The sequence below is a fragment of the Carcharhinus amblyrhynchos genome, chromosome 13 (assembly GCF_965287045.1).
Source record: "Carcharhinus amblyrhynchos chromosome 13, sCarAmb.v2.hapA, whole genome shotgun sequence".
Lineage (NCBI taxonomy): Eukaryota > Metazoa > Chordata > Chondrichthyes > Carcharhiniformes > Carcharhinidae > Carcharhinus > Carcharhinus amblyrhynchos.
In genome coordinates, this window is record NC_137336.1 from 28,193,853 (window position 1) to 28,215,123 (window position 21,271).

The window sequence follows — 21,271 nt, forward strand, 5'->3', positions numbered from 1 at the left end:
TCGCCAATGTAATAAGTCAAGAAGCCTGACTGGAAAAAAACATTGTTTGTTATAGAATGCAAAGCATAACCACTACCATGGTGCGCACAAACTGGTCCCAGCCTGGGGCCCAGTCCTAGGCCTGCCTTTTAAAAGGCTCAGGTAATGAGTTTCAGCTAGGCAGGCCACTCACTGCCTGTTACCGGGGGAACTCATACTCAACGAGCCCCACAGGGAGATCAATCAGTGATTTCCCCATGAGCCTCGTGGAGTTATCATAATTGAAAATCTACCCTTGCAATTCAAAAAGATTTGCAGAAGATCTTGCAGAAGATTCTCCTCTGGTGCACACGTTTGTTTTCATCAGTCGTCAGTCACAGAGTTACGTCATCTTTGTTTACAAAGCTAGGAAAGCACTTCTTAAAATTCCTAAGAAATGCTACACAACCTTATTACAATTTTAAAATGTTTTTTTTTCAGATATACAGAACATGTATGCACTTTAACATGGTTTGGTAGGTTTGAAAGAATTCAATATCTGAATGCCTGTGTCACCGTCCTAATAGTCAAACATCTCCTGTTGCACTTGTTGATTTAGTAAATAGACTGTCAATGATGCAAACGGGTCCATTAATTCTTATCTTATTCTAGCGGTTTCTCAGAATGAGTTTGCCAGATCAGTCATACCGAATCAGGGCAATTTTGAGGCTCTGATGGATTGTCCACAGCACTTCAGTTTAGCCTATCTAACCAAACTCATTTCACTTCAGTGCTCAAACTGAAAGTGAGAAAGAGAAATTTCCCATCCTGTCCATCTAAGATTGATTCAAGCTCAGTTTCTCAGAAGTGAAAGGACAATATCTTGTTTCATTTCATCACTCTGTACTTATCAACAAATAATTCTGACACTTTCGTTCTTTCAATTTATTCCGTACTTTTTTTTTGTCCTTTAGGAAACCCAATCCTGAACCAAAAAGGGAAAAAGAGAGTAAAAAGCCTACTATCAAAAAACCCCTCAACGCATTTATGCTTTACATGAAGGAAATGAGGGCGAAGGTCGTAGCGGAATGCACTCTGAAAGAGAGCGCAGCCATCAATCAGATCTTGGGTAGAAGAGTAAGTGAAAGTAGATGTCACTGTCAGGCATCAATAAACAAATATCTGATCCTCAGCATTTCTCAGTTAAAGAGAATAACTCATACCTCAAGGGTGCCAACACCCTTAGGACCCCCAGCCAGATGCTGTTCTAAATGACCGACTGCACTTTTTTGTTGTGCTATGCATTCAAGGGTCACAAAGCCAACCACAGTCTCCCTGCTCCCTCAAGGCAAAGAGATATGGACATATATCTGGTGGACAACTGGTTTAAGCATCCATCACCAAATGTGGTTAGACCAATTTACCTGTCAAGGAAGTTAACACTACTCCCCCCAATTCAGCTAAAATCCCAGGTTGAGTCCTGATGGCCGTCCTTCCTGTTGGTCTGTTCAGAAGACCAGATTGAGATTACAGCCAATGGGGAGGTAGTAGGATCTAATTAATGTCTGTGACTTTGCCTTATTTTAAATGCTCCTATCCCACACTTCCACAAACCAAATGGGGCAATTAAAATGGGGGCCAAGGATTGCCTCTACTCACCTTGTCCACGAAGCCAACTCCCCAGCCCACGCCCCTACTAGTCTTAGCCCTAAACTAGTCTTTGTTTAGTTTTTCTCTACCTTCTCTGTCCACGCTCAGTTTGCCCATGAAACACACTTTTGCTCCTTTGACCCCAATCCCACTAAATTAATGACCATTGAATTCTCCCTGACCTCCTTGAGGGGTGATATTCTGAATAGTCTTTCTCTTCTCAGATACTCTTCCCTCTACCATTAACCCTCTCCTCAAAAAGAAACATACTTAATTCCTCCATCCTTTACTTCCTCCATTCTTGCAAACCACCATCCCGTCCTCTTTCATGTCCAAAGTCCTGAATTGTCTTATTGGCTCCTAAATCTGTGCCCATCTTTTCTGCAACCCCATGTTTGAATCTTCTAATCAAGTATGCCGCCTTTTGTATTTATTTGATTTTGATATTGATTTGATTTATTATTGTCACATGTATTAACATACAGTAAAAGGTATTGTTTCTTGCACACTGTACAGACAAAACATACCATTCATAGAGAAGGAAACGAGAGAGTGCAGAATGCAGTGTTACAGTCATAGCTAGGGTGTAGAGAAAGATCAACTTAATGCAAGGTAAGTCCGTACAAAAGTCTGACAGCAGCAGGGAAGAAGCTGTTCTTGAGTTGGTTGGTACATGACCTCAGACTTTTGTATCTTTCCCGAAGGAAGAAGGTGGAAGAGAATGTCCGGGGTGCGTGGGGTCCTTAATTATGCTGGCTACTTTGCCAAGGCAGCAGGAAGCGTAGACAAAGTCAATGAGTGGTGTGCATGAAGGATTGGGCTACATTCACAACCTTTTGTAGTTCCTTGTGGTCTTGGGCAGAGCAGAAGCCGTACCAAGCTGTGATATAACTAGAAAGAATGCTTTCTATGGTGCATCGGTAAAAGTTGGTGAGATTGTAGCTGACATGCCAAATTTTCTTAGTCTTCTGGGCTTCCTTAAATATAATGCTAGCTTGGGAGGACCAGGACAGGTTGTTGGTGATCAGGACACCTAAAAACTTGAAGCTATCGACCCCTTCTACTTCGTCCTCATTGATTTAAGTCTCTTCATCGCCTTTGCCATCCCTATTACTATCGTTAGCATCTTCTCCTCTACCTAAGATGATGGACATGAAGCAAATCAAATCCATTAGGGATGAGCAGGTTTCATATAGTGCACTTTTACTGATGGCTGGAAACATAAAAACATAAGAACTAGAAGCAGGGGTAAACCATCTAGCCTCTTGAGCCTGCTCCACCATTCAATAAGATCATGGCTGATCTTTTCGAGAACTCAGCTCCACTTACATGCCCGCTCACCATAACCCTTAATTCCTTTACTGTTCAAAAATTTATTTATCCTTGTCTTAAAAACATTCAACAAGGTAGCCTCAACTGCTTCATTGGGCAGGGAATTCCACAGATTCATAAGCCTTTGGAAGTTCCTCCTCAACTCAGCCCTAAATCTGCTCCCCCTTATTTTGAGGCAATGCCCTCTAGTTCTAGTTTCACCCACCAGTGGAAACAACTTCCTTGCTTCTATCTTATCTATTCCCTTCATAATCTTATATGTTTCTATAAGATCTCCCCTCATTCTTCTGAAAGACTAACCATGAGAGACAGGTTGGAAGAGGCTGGCTAGGGTGAACGTTGGTCCTTTAGAGAATGAGAAAGGGGAGCTAGTGGTAGGGGATGGGGATATGGCTAAGGTCTTGAATAACTTTTTTGTTTCTGTCTTCACGGAAGAGGACGTGAATAATTTGCCGGGTGTTAGCGATGGAAAGGTGGTAGGAATGGAGGGTCTTAATGACATTACTGTTACTAGAGAGGTGGTGCTCGACAGACTGGAGGGGCTGATTGTGGACAAGTCCCCAGGACCGGATGGAATGCATCCGAGGGTTCTGAAAGAAATGGCGGAGGTGATAGTGGATGCCTTGGTGGTTATTTTCCAGACGTCGCTGGATTCCGGGGAAGTGCCGGAAGATTGGAAAACGGCTAATGTTACGCCGTTGTTTAAGAAGGGTGCCAGGCAAAAGGCGGGGAATTATAGGCCGGTTAGTTTAACGTCTGTGGTAGGTAAAATGTTAGAATCCGTCATTAAGCAGGAAATTGCGAGGCATCTTGAAGGGAATTGCTTGATAGGGCGGACGCAACACGGTTTCATTAAAGGGAAGTCGTGTCTGACAAATTTACTGGAGTTCTATGAGGATGTGTCTAGGGCAGTGGATAGAGGAGAGCCGGTGGATGTGGTCTTTCTGGATTTTCAGAAGGCGTTTGACAAGGTACCTCACAAGAGGTTATTGCAGAAGGTCAGGGGACATGGAGTTGGGGGTAGGGTGTTAGCGTGGATAGAGGATTGGTTGTCAAATAGGAGGCAGAGAGTGGGGGTCAATGGGTGCTATTCGGATTGGCGGTTGGTGACTAGTGGGGTGCCCCAGGGGTCGGTGCTGGGGCCTCAGCTATTTACCATTTATATAGATGATCTGGAGGAGGGAACCGAGTGCAGGGTGTCGAAATTTGCTGATGACACCAAGATTGGGGGAAAGGCAAATTGTGCGGAGGGTGTGGAGAGTCTGCAGAAGGATCTAGATAGGCTGGGCGAATGGGCCAGGAAATGGCAAATGGAATTTAATGTTGGCAAGTGTGAGGTGGTCCACTTTGGTAGGAAGAATGGTAGGAAGGACTATTACTTACGTGGCGAAAAACTGCAGCAGGCGACGGTGCAGAGGGACCTCGGGGTCCTTGTGCATGAGTCGCAAAAACCCAGCTTGCAGGTGCAGCAGGTGGTCAGGAAGGCGAATGGGATGCTGGCCTTCATAGCGAGGGGGATTGAATATAAAAGTAGGGAGGTCTTGCTGCAGCTGTATAGGGCATTGGTGAGGCCGCAGCTGGAGTACTGTGTGCAGTTTTGGGCGCCGCACCTGCGCAAGGATATTTTGGCCCTGGAGGGAGTGCAGAGGAGGTTTACTAGGCTGATACTGGAGTTGAGGGGGTTGAGCTATGAGGAGAGGCTGAATAAACTAGGCTTGTACTCGCTAGAGTTTAGAAGAATGAGGGGAGATCTCATTGAGACGTATAAGATGATGAATGGGATGGATAGGATAGAGGTGGAGAGACTCTTCCCGCTCAAAAAAGACAGTAGGACTAGGGGGCACAGCCTCAAGATAAAGGGGAGGCGGTTTAGAACGGAGTTGAGGAGGAACTTCTTCACTCAAAGGGTGGTGAATCTCTGGAATTCTCTGCCCGTTGAAGTGGTGGAGGCTGCCTCGCTAAATATTTTTAAGAAGCGGGTTGATGGGTTTTTGATAAGAGAGGGGATTAAGGGTTATGGGGAGAGGGCGGGAAAGTGGAACTGAGCCACAACAGATCAGCCATGATCTTATTGAATGGCGGGGCAGGCTCGAAGGGCTAGATGGCCTACTCCTGCTCCTATTTCTTATGTTCTTATGTTCTTATAATAATGAAGTGGTTATCAGGTGTCATTGTTTTTTGGTGTTGTTGCCTAGCCGCAGTAGCTGCTGATCATCATGATGGTGCCATGCTGGCCCACAGGCGATGTCACCATTTTCCTCAGCTAGTTTCTCCCAGGTGCATAAATTGATGTTAAGGGTCTTTCCTGTCATGCTTGCAGCATTCTTGGACCAGTGTCCTACTGGTCTTCTGACTCCAGATATCTCACCATGATGAAAATCCTTAGATTTTGCATTCATTTTCATCCTGCGAATATGAAGCAGTGAAGTCACCTTTGCTATTTCTATAACCTCTTCCAAAACATACGTGGAAACATGTAGAAAATAGAAGCAGCAGGAGGCCATTCAGTCCTTCGAGCTGCTGCGCCATTCAATATGGTCTTGACTGATCATCAAATTCAATATCCTAATCCCACCCCCCTATATCCCTTGATCCCTTTAGCCCCATCGCCTTGAACTCGCTTTCTTCCAACTCAAAATCTCTGTGCATCCCCCTTGCTTTGTTTTTAGGCACCTGAGCCACACGAAAAACCTGGGATTCTCTCAATCTTTAATGTAAACCCTGTTTTCATTGGTCATGCTGTTCTTTATATCTCCTTCTTTCTTGTAGCATCTTCTTTTGCCTGATTATGTGTCTGTACATTCCCCTTGAGGTGTTGTTCTATGTTAAAAGCATTTTTAAAATTCATGATGTTATTGTTGCAGCTTCCATCGCCTCTGCAGCACTGCAATGATCCAAACCAAAGTCACAAATGACCACAGCGATATGGTTTTCTCTTAACTACCCTCTGACAAGGGCAACTAGGGACAATAAATGCTGACCAACCAGCAATGCCCATGTCCCATAAATGAATGAAAGAAGCATGATCTCAATTGAGATCAGTTAAATCATAGGACCTGCCTGATCTCTATGGCTCAATCTAACATAGAGCAATTATATTCTAAATCACTGATGATACTTTAGCAGGAGTATTGAATGTGTCAAGCTATTTAAGTTTTTAGAAGTGTTCTGCAAGCCTGATTCAAGCAGATCCTTGAATAAAGGCTTCATAATTAGCTACTGTGTCACAGGATTCAGGCATACTTATGTCCCACTCAAAGAAAAACGGTTAGGATCTTTATTCTGGTCTGCCTTCCTATTTGAGATCAGTAGGTCACATCCAAATCAATCTTAATGTTCCCTGTCTGAGGCAGCATAACATTGTGCATGGAATGATTGTTGTTAATGGGGTGTTAGATATTATGCCTGATGCCCTTTGAAGACAGCTTATTTCCCTGAAACAGCTGAAAACTACCTGGACTATGAATGTTACCTTGGTAAGTCAAGAAAATAGGAAGTTCTGTTGGGGGCAGAAAATTCTGATGGACATACAGTCGAAGCTTTTCACACAAATTTTCTGAAGTATCATGCAGATACCATCATGAGAAACACTTTTCACACATAACAATGGCTAAATATGAGTTTTCTAAACCCTACATTGTTGTACTTCTATTTGCACAGTGGCACGCTCTCTCCCGTGAAGAACAGGCAAAGTACTATGAATTGGCAAGGAAAGAACGACAACTACACATGCAGCTTTATCCAGGCTGGTCCGCCAGGGATAACTATGTAAGTTGTCTTTTTTTAAAAAGCCAATTATTGCTAATATTTAGTAAGTAGAAAGCAGCTGATTCTAATCAGACTGGACAGTGGAATTTTCTGGAATATAACAGCACCATCTATATTTTCCCCAATTTTCTCCCCCTTTTCTCCTCCTCTGAAGGTGGTGACCCCACGGGTGTCGGGAGCCCTCAGTGCCTTACCAAGTGGCTATTCTTCACATGAGGCAAGTCAGCAAGTTCTGAAGGTTATTTAACCACGGAGAGGAGATCATTTCTAAACTTGATCCTCTCTCTTCACCCATATACACTTTCTAACCAAGGTCAACTAACTAACAATTAGAAGTGTGAAACTGGCTCATTTTTGATCTCCTATCTTTCAAGGCACTGAAGCTGCCTTGTAACGGCCTCGTCGTATTCAGTTTGTGGACTGGGTGTAGATGGCTCTACATTCGGTATATCCAGGGCACATTCTGTTTGACAGTTTCTGTGCTCTACATTGTTCGTCCACTTACAATGCTATACTTTACAGGTTGTACCAAAAACAGATCATTATCTATAACCATAATATCTTTTCTCCCCTTTTTATTTTCCTGAAAGCACTAACTTGACCGACACCACCGTTTCAGAGATGCCGGTAGCCTTTCAATTCCTCGACCAAGTGGCCAGTTTCCATGAGTGAAACTAGGCAGGGAGTTTTGGCAGGGTATTTGATTGAGGAGGGCGTTGCAGTCAATTCTATTTTCACCTAATGTCCACAAATGTACATTTGCCAGGTCACTGGATAGCAGTCAAGAACAGAATCTTGGGCAAACTTTCCCACTCCTTTATCAAGGGACATTGAGCTAACGCAAAGTAACCTTGATTGGCAACAATGACTAGAGGTCCATTCTGGCACTTTCTGGCCCATTCTTATGTAGAATGCAGTGAAGTCCACCGCCTTTTTTGGCAACTTTTCATGGAGCTTTGCTAGGTTTGTAAAACTTTCTAAGGTGTGATGAGGATTAAAGGAAGGTGTTTAGTTTAAAGCAACAATTCACCCTTATTGGTTAATACAACACCCAGTCAAGACATGATTAGGAGTGGCTGGGTAAAGGGAAAAAGTTGGGAAAACCAGGAAAAAGCATTGAGAAGAATTACAATAGACGATGGGGCAAATTTTTCTATTCTGCCCGCTATGGGAATCATAGCGGGAGAGGGGGCAGACCATGGAAAGGTCCATTGACCTGGAACGGGGTTTTCCAGTTTCGGGGCGAGCGCACCTGAAAAATCCTGCCCGACGAGTCACTATATTACATAGATGGCATTTTACAGCTCTGAGACAAACTAGCGTAAGAACTGTCACTACCTTAATATACTATTGCCCACTGATCTATTGTAGTCCGGAATATCTGAAACTCTAATGACGTTTTTCCCATTCTCGTGATACCTAAAAAATCTCCAGAGACAATTTTAAGGGCTTCTCAGAGGCCGGGATTTTCTGAGCCCATTATATTGGGCAATGAGGCAGTTCAGCCAGAAGTCCATTGACTTTTGGTGGGATAGGACACTCCTAGTGGCAGACAGGGCCAGAAAATCTATAGTATATGATGCCATCCAAACAATTCTATTTCATTTCTCTGCACAATTTATGGACTGAAATCCTTGGATACGCTACCAGCAATCGCAAATCTCATCAAATTCATTCATCACAAAACCTGAATAGTTCTTTTTGAGAGTTAGCTGAGGCCATCAACATCAAGCATGCTGAAAACAGGACACATTGTTGACAAAATTCACCCAGAGATGAACATCACACAAACAGGATATTAATCACAGAATCCCTACAGTGCAGAAGAAGGCCATTCAGTCCATCAATCCTACATCCTCCCATCCAGGCCCTATCTCCATAGCCCCATGTATTTATCCTGCTATCCTCTAGTCAATTGAGCGTGGCCAATCTGAATTGACTAGGGGATAGCACATTTTGGAGTTTAGGATAAAACTAGAGTACTCGGAGAAAACCCAAATAGACACGGGGAGAATGTGCAAACTCCACACAAACAGACATCCAAGGCTGCAGCTGAACGCTGTGAGGCAGTAGTGATAACCCCTCTGCCACCGTGCCGTACTAAAGCAGAAAACTTGATCCTGTCACAGTTCTACTAACTGATATCAGTTGGATTGCTACAGTCGTTATTGACACTTATAAGCTAGAAGGAGAAAATGACCTAAGGGCACCCTATTCTGTCCAATGACCCCTATTGAAGGTATGTGTGCATGTGTGTAACTACATTGGTGTTTGTGTACACGTATATACGTGAGCATGTAAGCATTTGTGCACATGTATGCATACATCTGTGTAGATATTTGGAATGGACAGCGTCAAGCTTCAGGACCCATTCACATTAATGGCCTGCCAAAGATCACCATCAAGGTTCACACACATGATTAATGGCCACTTGAGGAGTAAACAATAGGTCCATCAGCCCATCATTCTTGCTCCGCCATTCAATGTGATCATGACAGTCTTCTACCTCAACACCACATTCCCGCTCTTCCCATATCCCTTGATGCTTCTAGAGTCTGGAAATCTAACTATTTCCATCTTAAATATATTCTGTGACTTTGCCCCCCACCCCCTTCTATGGTAGAAAATCCTGCAGATTCACCATCCTCGAAGAGAAGAAGTTATCTCAGTTCTAAATGGCCTAGCCCATATCGGCAAACTGTGACCCCTTGTTCTAGATCTCTCTCCTAGCCAGGGGAAGCATCATCCCTGCATCCAATGTGTCAGAATATGTTTCAAACAGATCCCCTCTCATTCTTCTAAACTGGAGAATACAGGCCTCGTCAACCCAATATCTCCTCATAAGAAAGTTAAGGAAGAGCAACAGACAATGAAGGAATAAATTATTTTAAGAGAAGAAGGCGGCAGTGGGGGGATGTGGTGGGGAGGGGGGAATATCAGCAAGAAAAATAAAATTTAAAAATCCAGAATGGACAATGCCTCAAACTGGTTGCATGCAATGATCTTGAGGGGTTAATCCCAGCAGCAAAACTTCTGTTCATTTTCTGAACGTCAAATTGGAGACTGTTTCATTCCCAAAAATAATCCAATCCTTCAGATGTATCCGAAGAGACTAAGCTGGTGTTAGCATCCAGCTCACATATCTCTGGGAGCAAATAAGAAGCACAGCATCAAGGGCGAGAATTTCCTCAGAAAGAGGAAACAAAAGCAAAAAGGTCTTAGTCCTCTGATAGAGAATCTTCTGCAGGAAACCTATCTGGATTTTCCATTCACTCAGACAAAACCATCCTTGATGTGTTTTTTTCACTATAATGTAAATAAGTGATGGGATTTGTAAGTTATCTGCTTTTAGTTTGAATTCACTGACGGTTCTATCCACTGGAATGTGCCACATATTTTTTCATATGGAGTAGTCTGACGGCATGAAGATCAAACACTTTCACTTGTTTGTTCTTTCTGAGTGCAAAGCTGGCAACTAGCCTGCCTCCTTCCCCCCAACCTCCCCCCCCCCCCTCTCTATTCTGATGGGAATTTCTTCATCATCTTTGCAAATTTTTTTCAGGCTGCTGATACTTTGTTCCCAGTGTTTTCTTTGTGCTGATGCCCTTGGCATTGAGCGAGACATGAATGAGAAACTAGGTCATGTTTCCTGGTCCTTATAGCGGAAAGGAAGTACAGTGGGTCCCACACTAACAAAGCACACTGTGGTGACGAAATGTTCCGCCTTCGGAGAAACCACAAAGTGCTCATGTTAGAATTTCAAAGGTTAGCTCCAAATACCAAAAGGCCAAATAGTGCATAGATATTCCCCATTCGCTCAGTCAGCTTTTCTTAAAAAAAATATTCTATTTCTTTTTCCTTTTTTTCAAAGTTCACCTCAAGTTTGCAGCATCTCCTAATCATTTGTTTTCTCTCTAACAGTGGCAGCCCCCATGATTGTGGATTGGGGGTGTCACAGTGCCACAGTGGTGAGCACTTTTTTTTTGCCTCAGAGCCAGGGACCCAGTTTCAGTGCCCAGCTTGGGTCACTGTCTGTGTGGAGTGTGCACATTCTCACTGTTTCTGCATGGGTTTCCTCCCACAGTCCGAAAGACACGCTGGTTAAGTGCATCAGCCATGCTGAGTTCTCTCCCAGTGTGCCCGAACAGCGTCAGAGTATGGAGACTTGGGGATTTTCACAGTAATTTCATTGCAGTATTAGCGTAAGCCTACTTGTGACGCCAATAAACATTTAAACTTCTCAAGTTGGAAGTTAGGAAGTGTACGGGAGTGATGTGGGTGATATGCCTTTTCATTGTCCCTTCCTCTCTTGAGAAGGACTTTCACCACTCCATGCCTCCTCCAGAGCAGGACCACATTTGTGGACTTACCACATTTCAGCCCTTAGCTTTCTCTAGTGATTTGGTGAATAATTACATTTCATTTAAAATAAAGGATTTCTTTCTTTATTTCTTCAAATACTGACAGCATTTAAAAACAAAGAGACTATTAATCTCCTGTAATCCTTTAGCCCAGTTGGATTCTTATTTAAGACAGAGATAGATAGGTTCTTGATTAGTAAAAGGATGAAGGGTTATGGGGAAAAAGTGAGAGAATGGGATCGAGAAACTTATCAGCCATGATTGAATGGCAGAGCAGACTTGATGGGCCAAACAGCCTAATTCTGCTCCTATATTTAATGCTCTTCTGGTCTTATAGATGGTCCTTCCTCTTGCTTAACCTATCCGAAGAAGCTCAAGTGACCAATACATTACTGAGTCTATCATACTCCCTTCCAGGGAGGATTGCATGGGAAAAAGGGGGATATAGTGCAAGTTAGGAGAGCCTCAATCTTCCTTATGGATCTGGAAGAGTATTCCGACAAAGTGGGAAATCTCACCATCAATTGTTGTGTAATTTTTCGAAAATGGACAGAGTGCTGGAAAATGTTTGCTATCTGAGAACAGCTGCCACTGAGAATGTAGATAGATTTGAAAACCTTGCAAATTGTTTATTGTAGGGTAAAAAGAAAAGGAGGAAACGAGAAAAGCAGCAAGACTCTGATCCAGGTACGGCAATTTTTCACCTCATGGCTTGTGCTTGTTGTTGACGTATGATTGTGTGAGTCATTTGGTTGCAGTGTGAAACCATGTGCATCCGTAGGAGGAAATTGCACTGTGCAATATTAGCAAGCCAATGTATTCATGATATTTATTTAAGCTTTTGTTTTTTCTAGCCATTTCATTAATGATTACTGCCTTCATTACAATAGCAGCCAGAAGAATTTCGTACCAATGTTAAGTACTAACACTTACCACAATTGCACCACCCCCTGCACTGCTCCCCCACCCCCCATCCCATAGACGGAACATCAATTTACAATAACTTGAAGCAGAAAGTTAGGAGTGTGCTACAAGACTGGTCAACACAGTTAGGAGGGGGAGCATTATTTTACATCATTAATCATCAAAGAGAATTTCAACAATTTGCAGATATTTGGCCTTTTGACTAAGATCAACCGTCAGATCAAGCCCTTGATGGGATGTAATGCTTTATCTTGTCAGCATGGATCTTGCTTGTCTCTCTTTTGGGGACCACGAATTGGATTCAATTGGATTTTGAATTTGGTTTTTGTAGCAAGCAAGGAATGGATTTGGATTTACCCAGTGCACTCTGAATATTGGCTTTGTAACTTTAAGAAGGAAGTAAATTTTAAAAAAATTATTTGCCGACCTTATGAGCCTTTACGTTTGCGGCAGTCTTGAAATAAAGTATTTGGGTGCTACGTAAAGTAATTTTGCCGTAGTTTGCACAGCAAGCACATTGTGATCATTCTAGCAAGGGCTAAACTATAAGCCTGACGGGCCGCAGGAGAATAAACTTGGAGCGGCTACTCAGGCAAGGCAGCGAGAAGGACAATTAAATTGCAGCGTCATCATCCGAAGTGCTGATTTATTATACAGTTTACAGGAGGTCACCCCACTGTTTTTGAAGAGGGCACAGGAACAGGTTGTGTTCTGGATGTAAACTGTTAGCCGGGCAGAGCACAGTGAAAGAAAGCTGGGGGGAGAGGCTTGCAAGGTCTGTAACGGAGGTCACCCAATTCTCTCTCCATTTCAATGTTTCAAATAATGGAAGAAGATTCAGTTATTCTGCTGTAACTGATCATCCGATGCTTGAGTTTTCTTTCTACAATCCATCCTGGCATCAAAAGTGAAAATCCACCGCCAGCCCCCACCCCGCCTCCACCCTACAAGTATTTGGTTAACTTTTCTAATTATTTGAAGAGGCAAAATAAGCCAGAGGGGCTATATGTCGACTCTTTGTCATGATAAAGCATTTCAATGTGATTTACACCTTTGGGTGGTGCATCTTTGAACAATAGTAAAAGGACTTATCAAGTGCTTGTTCACGAAGTGAATGCTCACTTACCTTGTACTTTGACACAGAACTATGCAGCATTGTATTGTGTACCCTAGGGGACTAAATTTGACTGTCTTCTGCACTTCCCTTTCTTGGAATATTTTAGGTTTATCTGGTGTCTGTAACTTGAGAGGATGCCAGTTGTAATGCTGACAAGAGTTTTATTTGCCTGTGGGGGGGTGGGGGTGGGGCACGGAGGAGAGAAGCTTCTTCAAATTATAAGCAGGGCTTGTTCAGGAATTCTGTGGGGCTCTTTTTTCGAGAATAATTTAAAAGTATTTTAATGTCTTCTTTTGAGATAGAAAAGGTTTAAATTGAAAAAGAGACTCTGCCTTTAAAATGAAAGAAGAAAACTTCAACAAAGTATATCGGGTGATGCTGACATGTACCACAGTGTTAACCCCTGTGCACGTGCACACACACACACACTGACATAGGACAGACACCACTCAACAGTGACACACACAAACAAACAGGCAGAAACACAGAGGCAAAATTCCAATTCTTCATAGAAACTGGTGCATGGCAGGTAGATTTTAACTTGTTGACCTGGTGGGGTAACAGCTGATGAGGGAAGGGACACCCTTGTAGGATGCGCAAAACCGCCAAATGGTAGGTTGAAATCTTATCATCGCTCACGCCAGCGGGATTTTCCCATTGCACTGCAGTGAACGGAGATTAGGCCGGCAGTCAAATTCTTTGACCTTGCTGCAGCGAGAGTGTGGCATGAACGGCAGGTAAGATCCCACCAGTAGTTTCCCTGCAGGCTGATTCGTAGTGCAGAGCGATGCCAACGGCATGGGTTCAGTTCCCATACCAGCTGAGGTTATTCATAAAGGCCCCGCCTTCTCAACCTTGTCCCTCGCCTGAGGTGTGGTGATCCTTCGGTTTAATCACCACCAGTCAACTCTCCCCCTCAAACGGGGAAAGCAGCTTATGGTCATCGAGGAACTATGGCAACTTTACCTTTTACCCCACCTGGGTTCCACCATTTTGACAAGTGTATCTCCTAGTCTGGTTGGAGGTGCTTGAGAAGCAGCAGGTTACCTCCTGGATCCAGCACTTCCTCCCCCTTTGTAACTGCTGGACTTTCCAAAGCCCAAGAAACTCGGCCAATCAGTTAATTTAAGAATTGTACATTAAGGTGGAGCAAACAGTCTTATATGATAAAATACTGAAATTGACAGCCTGACTCCTGAGACTGAGTTGTGGGTTTGGGATTCAGATTTTTAATACTTTAACCTCCCACCCAACCCACTTAGGGCAGCTTTGTGGAGCTAATGAACCCCCCCCCCATGTATAAATTTATTTACTGGTGTCACAAGTAGGCTTACATTAACACTGTAACACTGTAATGTCCTCTAGTTGCCACACTCTGGCGCCTGTTTGGGTACACTAAGGGAGAATTTAGCATGGCCAATGCACCTAACCAGCGCGTCATTTGGACTGTGAGAGGAAACTAGAGTACCTGAAAGAAAACCACACAGACGCGAAGAGAACATGCAAACTCTGCACAGATAGTGACCCAACCCAGGAATCACTGGCACTATCAAATAAATCGGTTGTACTTAAACCTGGTGTTGTCAGACTTTTTACTTCATTTACCCCAGTCCAACGCCAGCATACCCACATCATGACTGTGAGGCAACAGTGCTAACCAACATGCCACCTCATATATACATGAGCAAAGACATGCACAGCTATAGGGACACAGAAAGGCAAATGGCAAGCACACTAAGTGGCAGAAATTTAGGCAAATATAGGCAAATCAGAGAGAAAAATCAATCCTCATTTTAAGCCTACTCAAAAAAAAGTCTTAATGAAGAAAACCCTCATTTTTCTTTATAAGCAAGTATCACTCATACATTTCATTCAGCCTTTGAAGATAATTACCCCTTCTCCAGAATCATTGATCAAACTTTGATGGCCAGGATTTAATGAATCTTGAAAATGACACTTAAAACAGAATTAAGGTTGTGTTCAGCTTCTTTGGTATTTGTGGTTTGGCTCCCATTGCTGTTCTATTATTTTATTTTTAGTCTCACAGACATTTCCATTTATAAAATTAGGCTGCATGTGCAAGTTTTCCGATCAGAATGAGTTGCATGTGCAAGCTGTTCTTTCCTTCTGAGATGTTTTAAGATATTTAAATATCCTTAGTGGCCGCATGACCTGAAACACTTTTCCAGCATTGTAATCAGTTAAAGCTGATAGAACTTTGATTTTCACCATTGGTAGAAATGGTGGGGGGTGGGGTGCACACTAAGTTTGTCAAACCACTTGTCACTGTCCTTCCCTCACTATACAACAGGGAATTCTGTAGCAGTTATTTTGAATGGGTTAGGGGTACATTTAAAAAAAAGTTAGGGGGTTTCCCATTTAAAATAAAGATGAGGAATTTCTTCTCTCACGGGGGGAGAGGGTCATTAATCTTTGTTCGTAAGTTACCAGAGCAGAATTAGGCCATTCGGCCCGTTGACTCTGCTCTGCCATTTGATCATGGCTGATATGCTCCTCATCCCCATTTTCCTGCCTTCTTCTCATAACCCTTCAACCCATTACCAATTGGAATGCTCTTCCCCAGGGAGCAGTGGAAGCTGGGTCTCTGAAAATATTCAAGGCTAAGTTTGACAGATTTTTGATCTACAAGGGACAGGAGGGTTTTGGGAGGACGGCAGGCAGGAAGGAGAAGGCCACAATCAGAGCAGCCACGATCTTAAGAACATAAGAACATAAGAACATAAGAAATAGGAGCAGGAGTAGGCCATCTAGCCCTTCGAGCCTGCCCCGCCATTCAATAAGATCATGGCTGATCTGTTGTGGCTCAGTTCCACTTTCCCGCCCTCTCCCCATAACCCTTAATCCCCTCTCTTATCAAAAACCCATCAACCCGCTTCTTAAAAATATTTAGCGAGGCAGCCTCCACCACTTCAACGGGCAGAGAATTCCAGAGATTCACCACCCTTTGAGTGAAGAAGTTCCTCCTCAACTCCGTTCTAAACCGCCTCCCCTTTATCTTGAGGCTGTGCCCCCTAGTCCTACTGTCTTTTTTGAGCGGGAAGAGTCTCTCCACCTCTATCCTATCCATCCCATTCATCATCTTATACGTCTCAATGAGATCTCCCCTCATTCTTCTAAACTCTAACGAGTACAAGCCTAGTTTATTCAGCCTCTCCTCATAGCTCAATCCCCTCAACTCCGGTATCAGCCTAGTAAACCTCCTCTGCACTCTTAGTGAACTGATGTGCTGAATGGCAAAACAGAATCTCGCCGGTGTTGGAAACGGGACGGCTGCAGCTTTGATATGCCCTGTGGCCATATCAATCACATTTTGAAGAAGATTCTCCTTCTATTCTCGACATGAAATAGAACTCGATTCATCTAGAAGTCATTTCCGCACCCCCCCCCCCCAATTTCTTTCAAAGAAATTTACCCATGAGCATTACAACGCCAAAGCACCTGATCGCTCACTCATGTAACAGTTCCTTATGTTAACCCAAGCAATGCATTTCATCAAGCGATTGAAGCACGTGGTGAGATGTGGCTATCTCAGTTGAACCTGACTGCAGTTTACCCTAGTGTGCTGACTGCACTTTACCCTAATTTATTTTCCACTAAATGTAGACAGTGCACCTGGGTGTATTTCTTTCATTCCCTGTCCTATAGGCCAATTGGAGCTCCATTCTTACCAGTTGGGATCAGCTAAGTCAGCACAGACCAGCAATGAAACCTGAGATATTTCTGGTTTGTCTGAGTTGTTACCCGCCACTCACTGAACCAAACTCTAATTTAACAATTTCTTGTGGGAGTGGGGAGGGTGGCAAGGTTTGCAGGATTAGTTTCAGCTCTCAGTGAGGTACTTCATCCAGGCGAAGCTTTGCTTTATCTAAATACTGTGGCATCCTCTCTTTGCAAAGATATCGAGGTTATTTTTTGCTTTGCTCTTTTTAACATTTAATTTCATAACACCTTTTGTATTTGTTTAATTCAGCACCTTTACTTGTGGTTAAAGGCATACACACTTTGCTTAGAAGTAAAATGTTTGGCTTACTAAAACAATCTTCAAATTGTCTCTGTAGCGTCAAGTTACTTTGTCTGTTCAATTATTGTAACAGTTGCTATAACATCTATTGCTTTCTTTGCTTTTTTTCTCTATTTTCTTTCATGCCTTCCTTGCCCATCCTTGCCACATATTTTGCTTTCTTTTTTTGTTTCTTTTGTTTTTTTTTGTTCAGATCCAAGCTCTCCTAAGAAATGCCGGGCACGCTTTGGCCTTGACCAACGGACAGACTGGTGCGGCCCTTGCAGGTGTGTATTTTGTTGCCTAACAGTCTGCGTTAGCCAATCTTGTCGCCAGTCTTGCAAGACCTTCAGATCAGTGCACCTCTCAAACTGTGTGCAAATATTTCAAAGAGGGGCCTATGCTGGCTTAGCTTGGGGGGGGGGGGCGGTGGAGGTTATGTGAAGCGCACGTACCTTTTTATCTTTGCTGCACTGCACCACAAAGCATTTTGAGCAAATTGCGTTCAGAAGTAAAGTTATTGTTGACTTCGCACTAACAGATTCAAAAAAAACCACAGTATCACAGAACTCTGCCGCCATCTTGATTTTGTGCCCATAATATTGGATGTCATTTCAATTTGCCTCCCGTACAGTGTTGTGCTTGGTATCTTCTTTAGGGCAGAGTCTCTTGTTCAAAAGGAATGCTAGTTTGGACGTACAGTCTGAAAAGGCCTGCAATGTGTGAAAGAAGGATGCAATCTCTTGAAAGCCCAAATTCTCTTTCCTGGTTGAATATTCTGTGTGGAGCTGCTGTTGCTTCTCTGGCTCACCTGGATTGCATACTAACTCCATTTTTTTTTAACAAATTGTGTTCCTCTATTGTTGTTTTTGTTTACTTCACACTAACAGATTCAAACACCACAATGATGTGCCGCCCATTGTTCGAGCTTGATCTACAATAGATGCGGTGCCTCCCCTGCAGGTACCCATAATTACTCTATCTTTAACCGGCTTGACATTTCTTTTTAATTACAATTTTTTCGACAAAACCTTTCTTACCTGTTCTGTGGAGGCTTCGTCGAAGGAGGTTGCCTTACGGAGAAAGCATTTGGCACACCTTTTTTTTAGCTGAGGTGGGGGAAGAGACAAAAGTTAGAAGAGTTACACGCACATTTCCATCACAGTGACATTGTGGTCAAATGTTACTGTGGTGTCGAATAACAAACAATGTCACGGCACCAATTCCTGCAAACAAGCCGGCAAAGAAAAAGGTTTGCCAAAGGCCTCTTCACCCAGGATGACCTTCCTTTAATGTAATTGTAGACAGTCACACTATGGAGTTACAGTGGCATTGGTCAGGAGCAGTGTGAAGATGGGAGAGGAAATGGACCTTTGTAGGTACATTAACAAATCTGTAGGAATGGAATGAAAGGTGTAAGAAGATAAGAACCTCACAAAAAATCTGCCACAGCTTCAGATAAGTGCTTTTGATAAGATCCCACAAAAGAGGTTAGTAAACAGAGTTAGAGCGAATGGGAATGGGAATATGCAGCCGCGGATTGAGAATTGGTTTGTGGCCAGAACACAGAGACTAGGAATAAACGCGAGATTCTCAAGTTGACAGGCTGTGACCAGTGGGATACTGCAAAAATCAGTAGTTGGGCCCCAGCTGTTCACAACCGATTATCAATGATTTGGATGTGGGGACCAACTGTAGTATTTCCAAATTTCCTGATGACATAAAACTAAACAGAAATGTGAATTGTGAGGAGAATGCAAAGACATTTCAAGGGGATTTAGACTGAGTAAGCAAGCGGGCAAGAATGTGGTGGATGGAATATATTGTGGAAAAAAGGTGAAGTTATCCACTTTGGTAGGAAATTCTGAATGCGGATTATTTTTTAAATGATGAGAGATTGGCACATGGTATGTTGGCCTTTATTGCAAGAGGATTTGAGTGCAGACATAAAGATGTGTTGCTGCAATTGTACAGAATGTTTGGTGTATACAGTTTTGGTCCTTTTACCTAAGACAGTTGCCGCAGAGGGAGTGCAATGAACAGATCACTAAACAGATCCCTGGGATAGCAAGATTGTCCTCTGAGGAGAGATTGAAGAAACTAGGCTGTACTCTCTAGAGTTTATAAGAATGAGAGGTGACGTGACTGAAACATACAAAATTCTTCCAGGACTCAACAGGGTACTTGCAAGAAAGATGTTTCCCTGGGTGGAGGACTAGAAACAGGAGACAGAGTCTCAGAATAAGGGGCAGATCATTTAGGGGTGAAATAAGAAGGAATTTTTTCATTCAGAAGATAATAAATCTTTGGAATACTCATTCCTGAGGGTCGTGGAGGCTCAGTCATCGAGTATGTTCAAAACAGAATCTGATAAACATCTAAATAGTAAAGACAGCAAGGGATATGGGGATAGTGTGGGAAAATGGCATTGGGGTTGAGGGTCAGCCATGAACTGTTTGAGTGAAAGCGGAGGCTTGCGAGTTCAAAAGGCCTACTCCTGCTCCTATTTCCTAAGTTCAGGAGAGTCAGAAATTGTTGCTGGAAATGTACCACCTCGCCCACTCGAGCTCATAAGATGCCGCCCAAGACCAATGGAGAATGCCGTTCTGCGAGCCTTGCCCACCCTGATTCTGGAACAGGCGAGGCAGTAAAATTCCAGCCTGTGTTTAAGGCAATGCTGCCCATCATATTCACTGCCCTAATCTGCAATATCAATTTGCACCATTTTGTCCTTTGATTTAAGTGCGTGGGAATTTTTTTTTTAAATAGTCAGGTGATGTCACTGTGATGTTTGTGATATGATAGCCCTGAATGTATTGAAAATATTTCTACAGTTATGTGACTGCATAAGTCTCTGTGGTTGATTAGATGTAAGCTTATATATAATTGTAAGTTGGGGGGTGGGAATCAGCGCTGGCTCTTCACATGATCATTGCATCACATCAGCTAAAATGAGGGGCTAATTTTTTGTTTAGGTCCAGAGATGCGTTTTGGTGCACGAATGGCCATAGTTTGATGTTTTTTTAGAAGTTTATTTATTAGCATCACAAGTAGGCTTACATTAACACAGTAAGAAGTCTCACAGCACCAGGTTCAAGTCAAACAGGTTTATTTGGTAGCACGAGCTTTCGGAGCGCTGCTCCTCCCTCAGGTGGGTCCAACAGTGAGTCCAAATAAACCTGTTGGACTTTAACCTGGTATTGTGAGACTTCTTACTGTGCCCACCCCAATCCAACGCCAGCATCTCCATATCCTGGCTACATTAACACTGCGGTGAAGTTACTGTGAAAATCTCCGAGTCGTCACACTCTGGCGCCTGCTTGGGTACACTGAGGGAGAATTTAACATGGCCAATGCACCTAACCAGCACGTCTTTCAGACTGTGGGAGGGGACTGGAGCACCCAGAGGAAACCCATGCAGACATGGAGAGAACATGCAGACGCCACATAGATACTCACCCAAGCCTACAACTGAACCCAGTCCCTGGCACTGTGAGGCTCCATTGCTAATCACTGTGCTTTGAGGAAATCCGATTTTCCTCTACATTCCTGATCTCGCACCATTTTCTGCTGGTTTTTTTATGTGTCATGCCTACTGTGCAAAATGCACACCCACCCCCTGCTGGGGTCAAATTTTCCATTTTCAATGTGAGGTGAAAATGGAATTTCCTCCGCATTCCATTTTCATTGCAGGGCTTTGAAGCCCTTTGAAAGCACGACAGGTTTGAGAGTCTGTGAAGCAAATGGAAAGCCTGCTGAGGAGATGAGAACATTCTGAAGGTAAGTGTAAAAGGTTTTGACACCTTCAAATGTCACTGTTATATACAGATGTGTTTTTAACACAGTGGATCATTATGGAGATCTGTCCTGCAAAGATAGGTTGACCCTTAATTGACCAGCACTGAGTCATTTTTCACTGGCATTACAGTACTTTTTTCAATGGAAAAAGCAACATATAGTTTTTTTTAAAAATCCAAACAATGTCATCTGCTGTCAAGTTTTTGCATTCTGGTTTAATTGGTCCTTGCAGATCAGACAATTTTAAAAAAAATCCCTGCTTCTGAATACAGAAAAAAAATTAAATCTGCATTTGCTCCTTGCTTTCCCACCCGCACCCCTGCCCGCCCCAGTTAATTGATA

The 21,271-nt window shown here is 43.1% G+C and overlaps 1 protein-coding gene across 5 annotated transcripts in view; it reads left to right on the forward strand.

Annotated features, from left to right (window-relative positions):
- The window catches only part of LOC145351787 (transcription factor 7-like 2), a 218,583-nt gene that overhangs the window by 177,130 nt on the left and 20,182 nt on the right, over window positions 1–21,271 (forward strand). For 2 of the 5 annotated variants that reach the window (XM_080201421.1, XM_080201424.1), the window contains 5 exons: window positions 933–1,095; window positions 6,601–6,708; window positions 11,708–11,756; window positions 17,346–17,418; window positions 18,022–18,094. In XM_080201421.1, the coding sequence (XP_080057547.1) occupies window positions 933–1,095; window positions 6,601–6,708; window positions 11,708–11,756; window positions 17,346–17,418; window positions 18,022–18,064 (436 nt within the window). In that variant the 3' untranslated portion in view covers window positions 18,065–18,094. Of the gene's footprint in view, window positions 1–932; window positions 1,096–6,600; window positions 6,709–6,862; window positions 6,926–11,707; window positions 11,757–17,345; window positions 17,419–18,021; window positions 18,095–21,271 lie in introns of all 5 variants that reach the window. The other 3 variants (XM_080201425.1, XM_080201423.1, XM_080201422.1) reach the window with 3 other exon arrangements.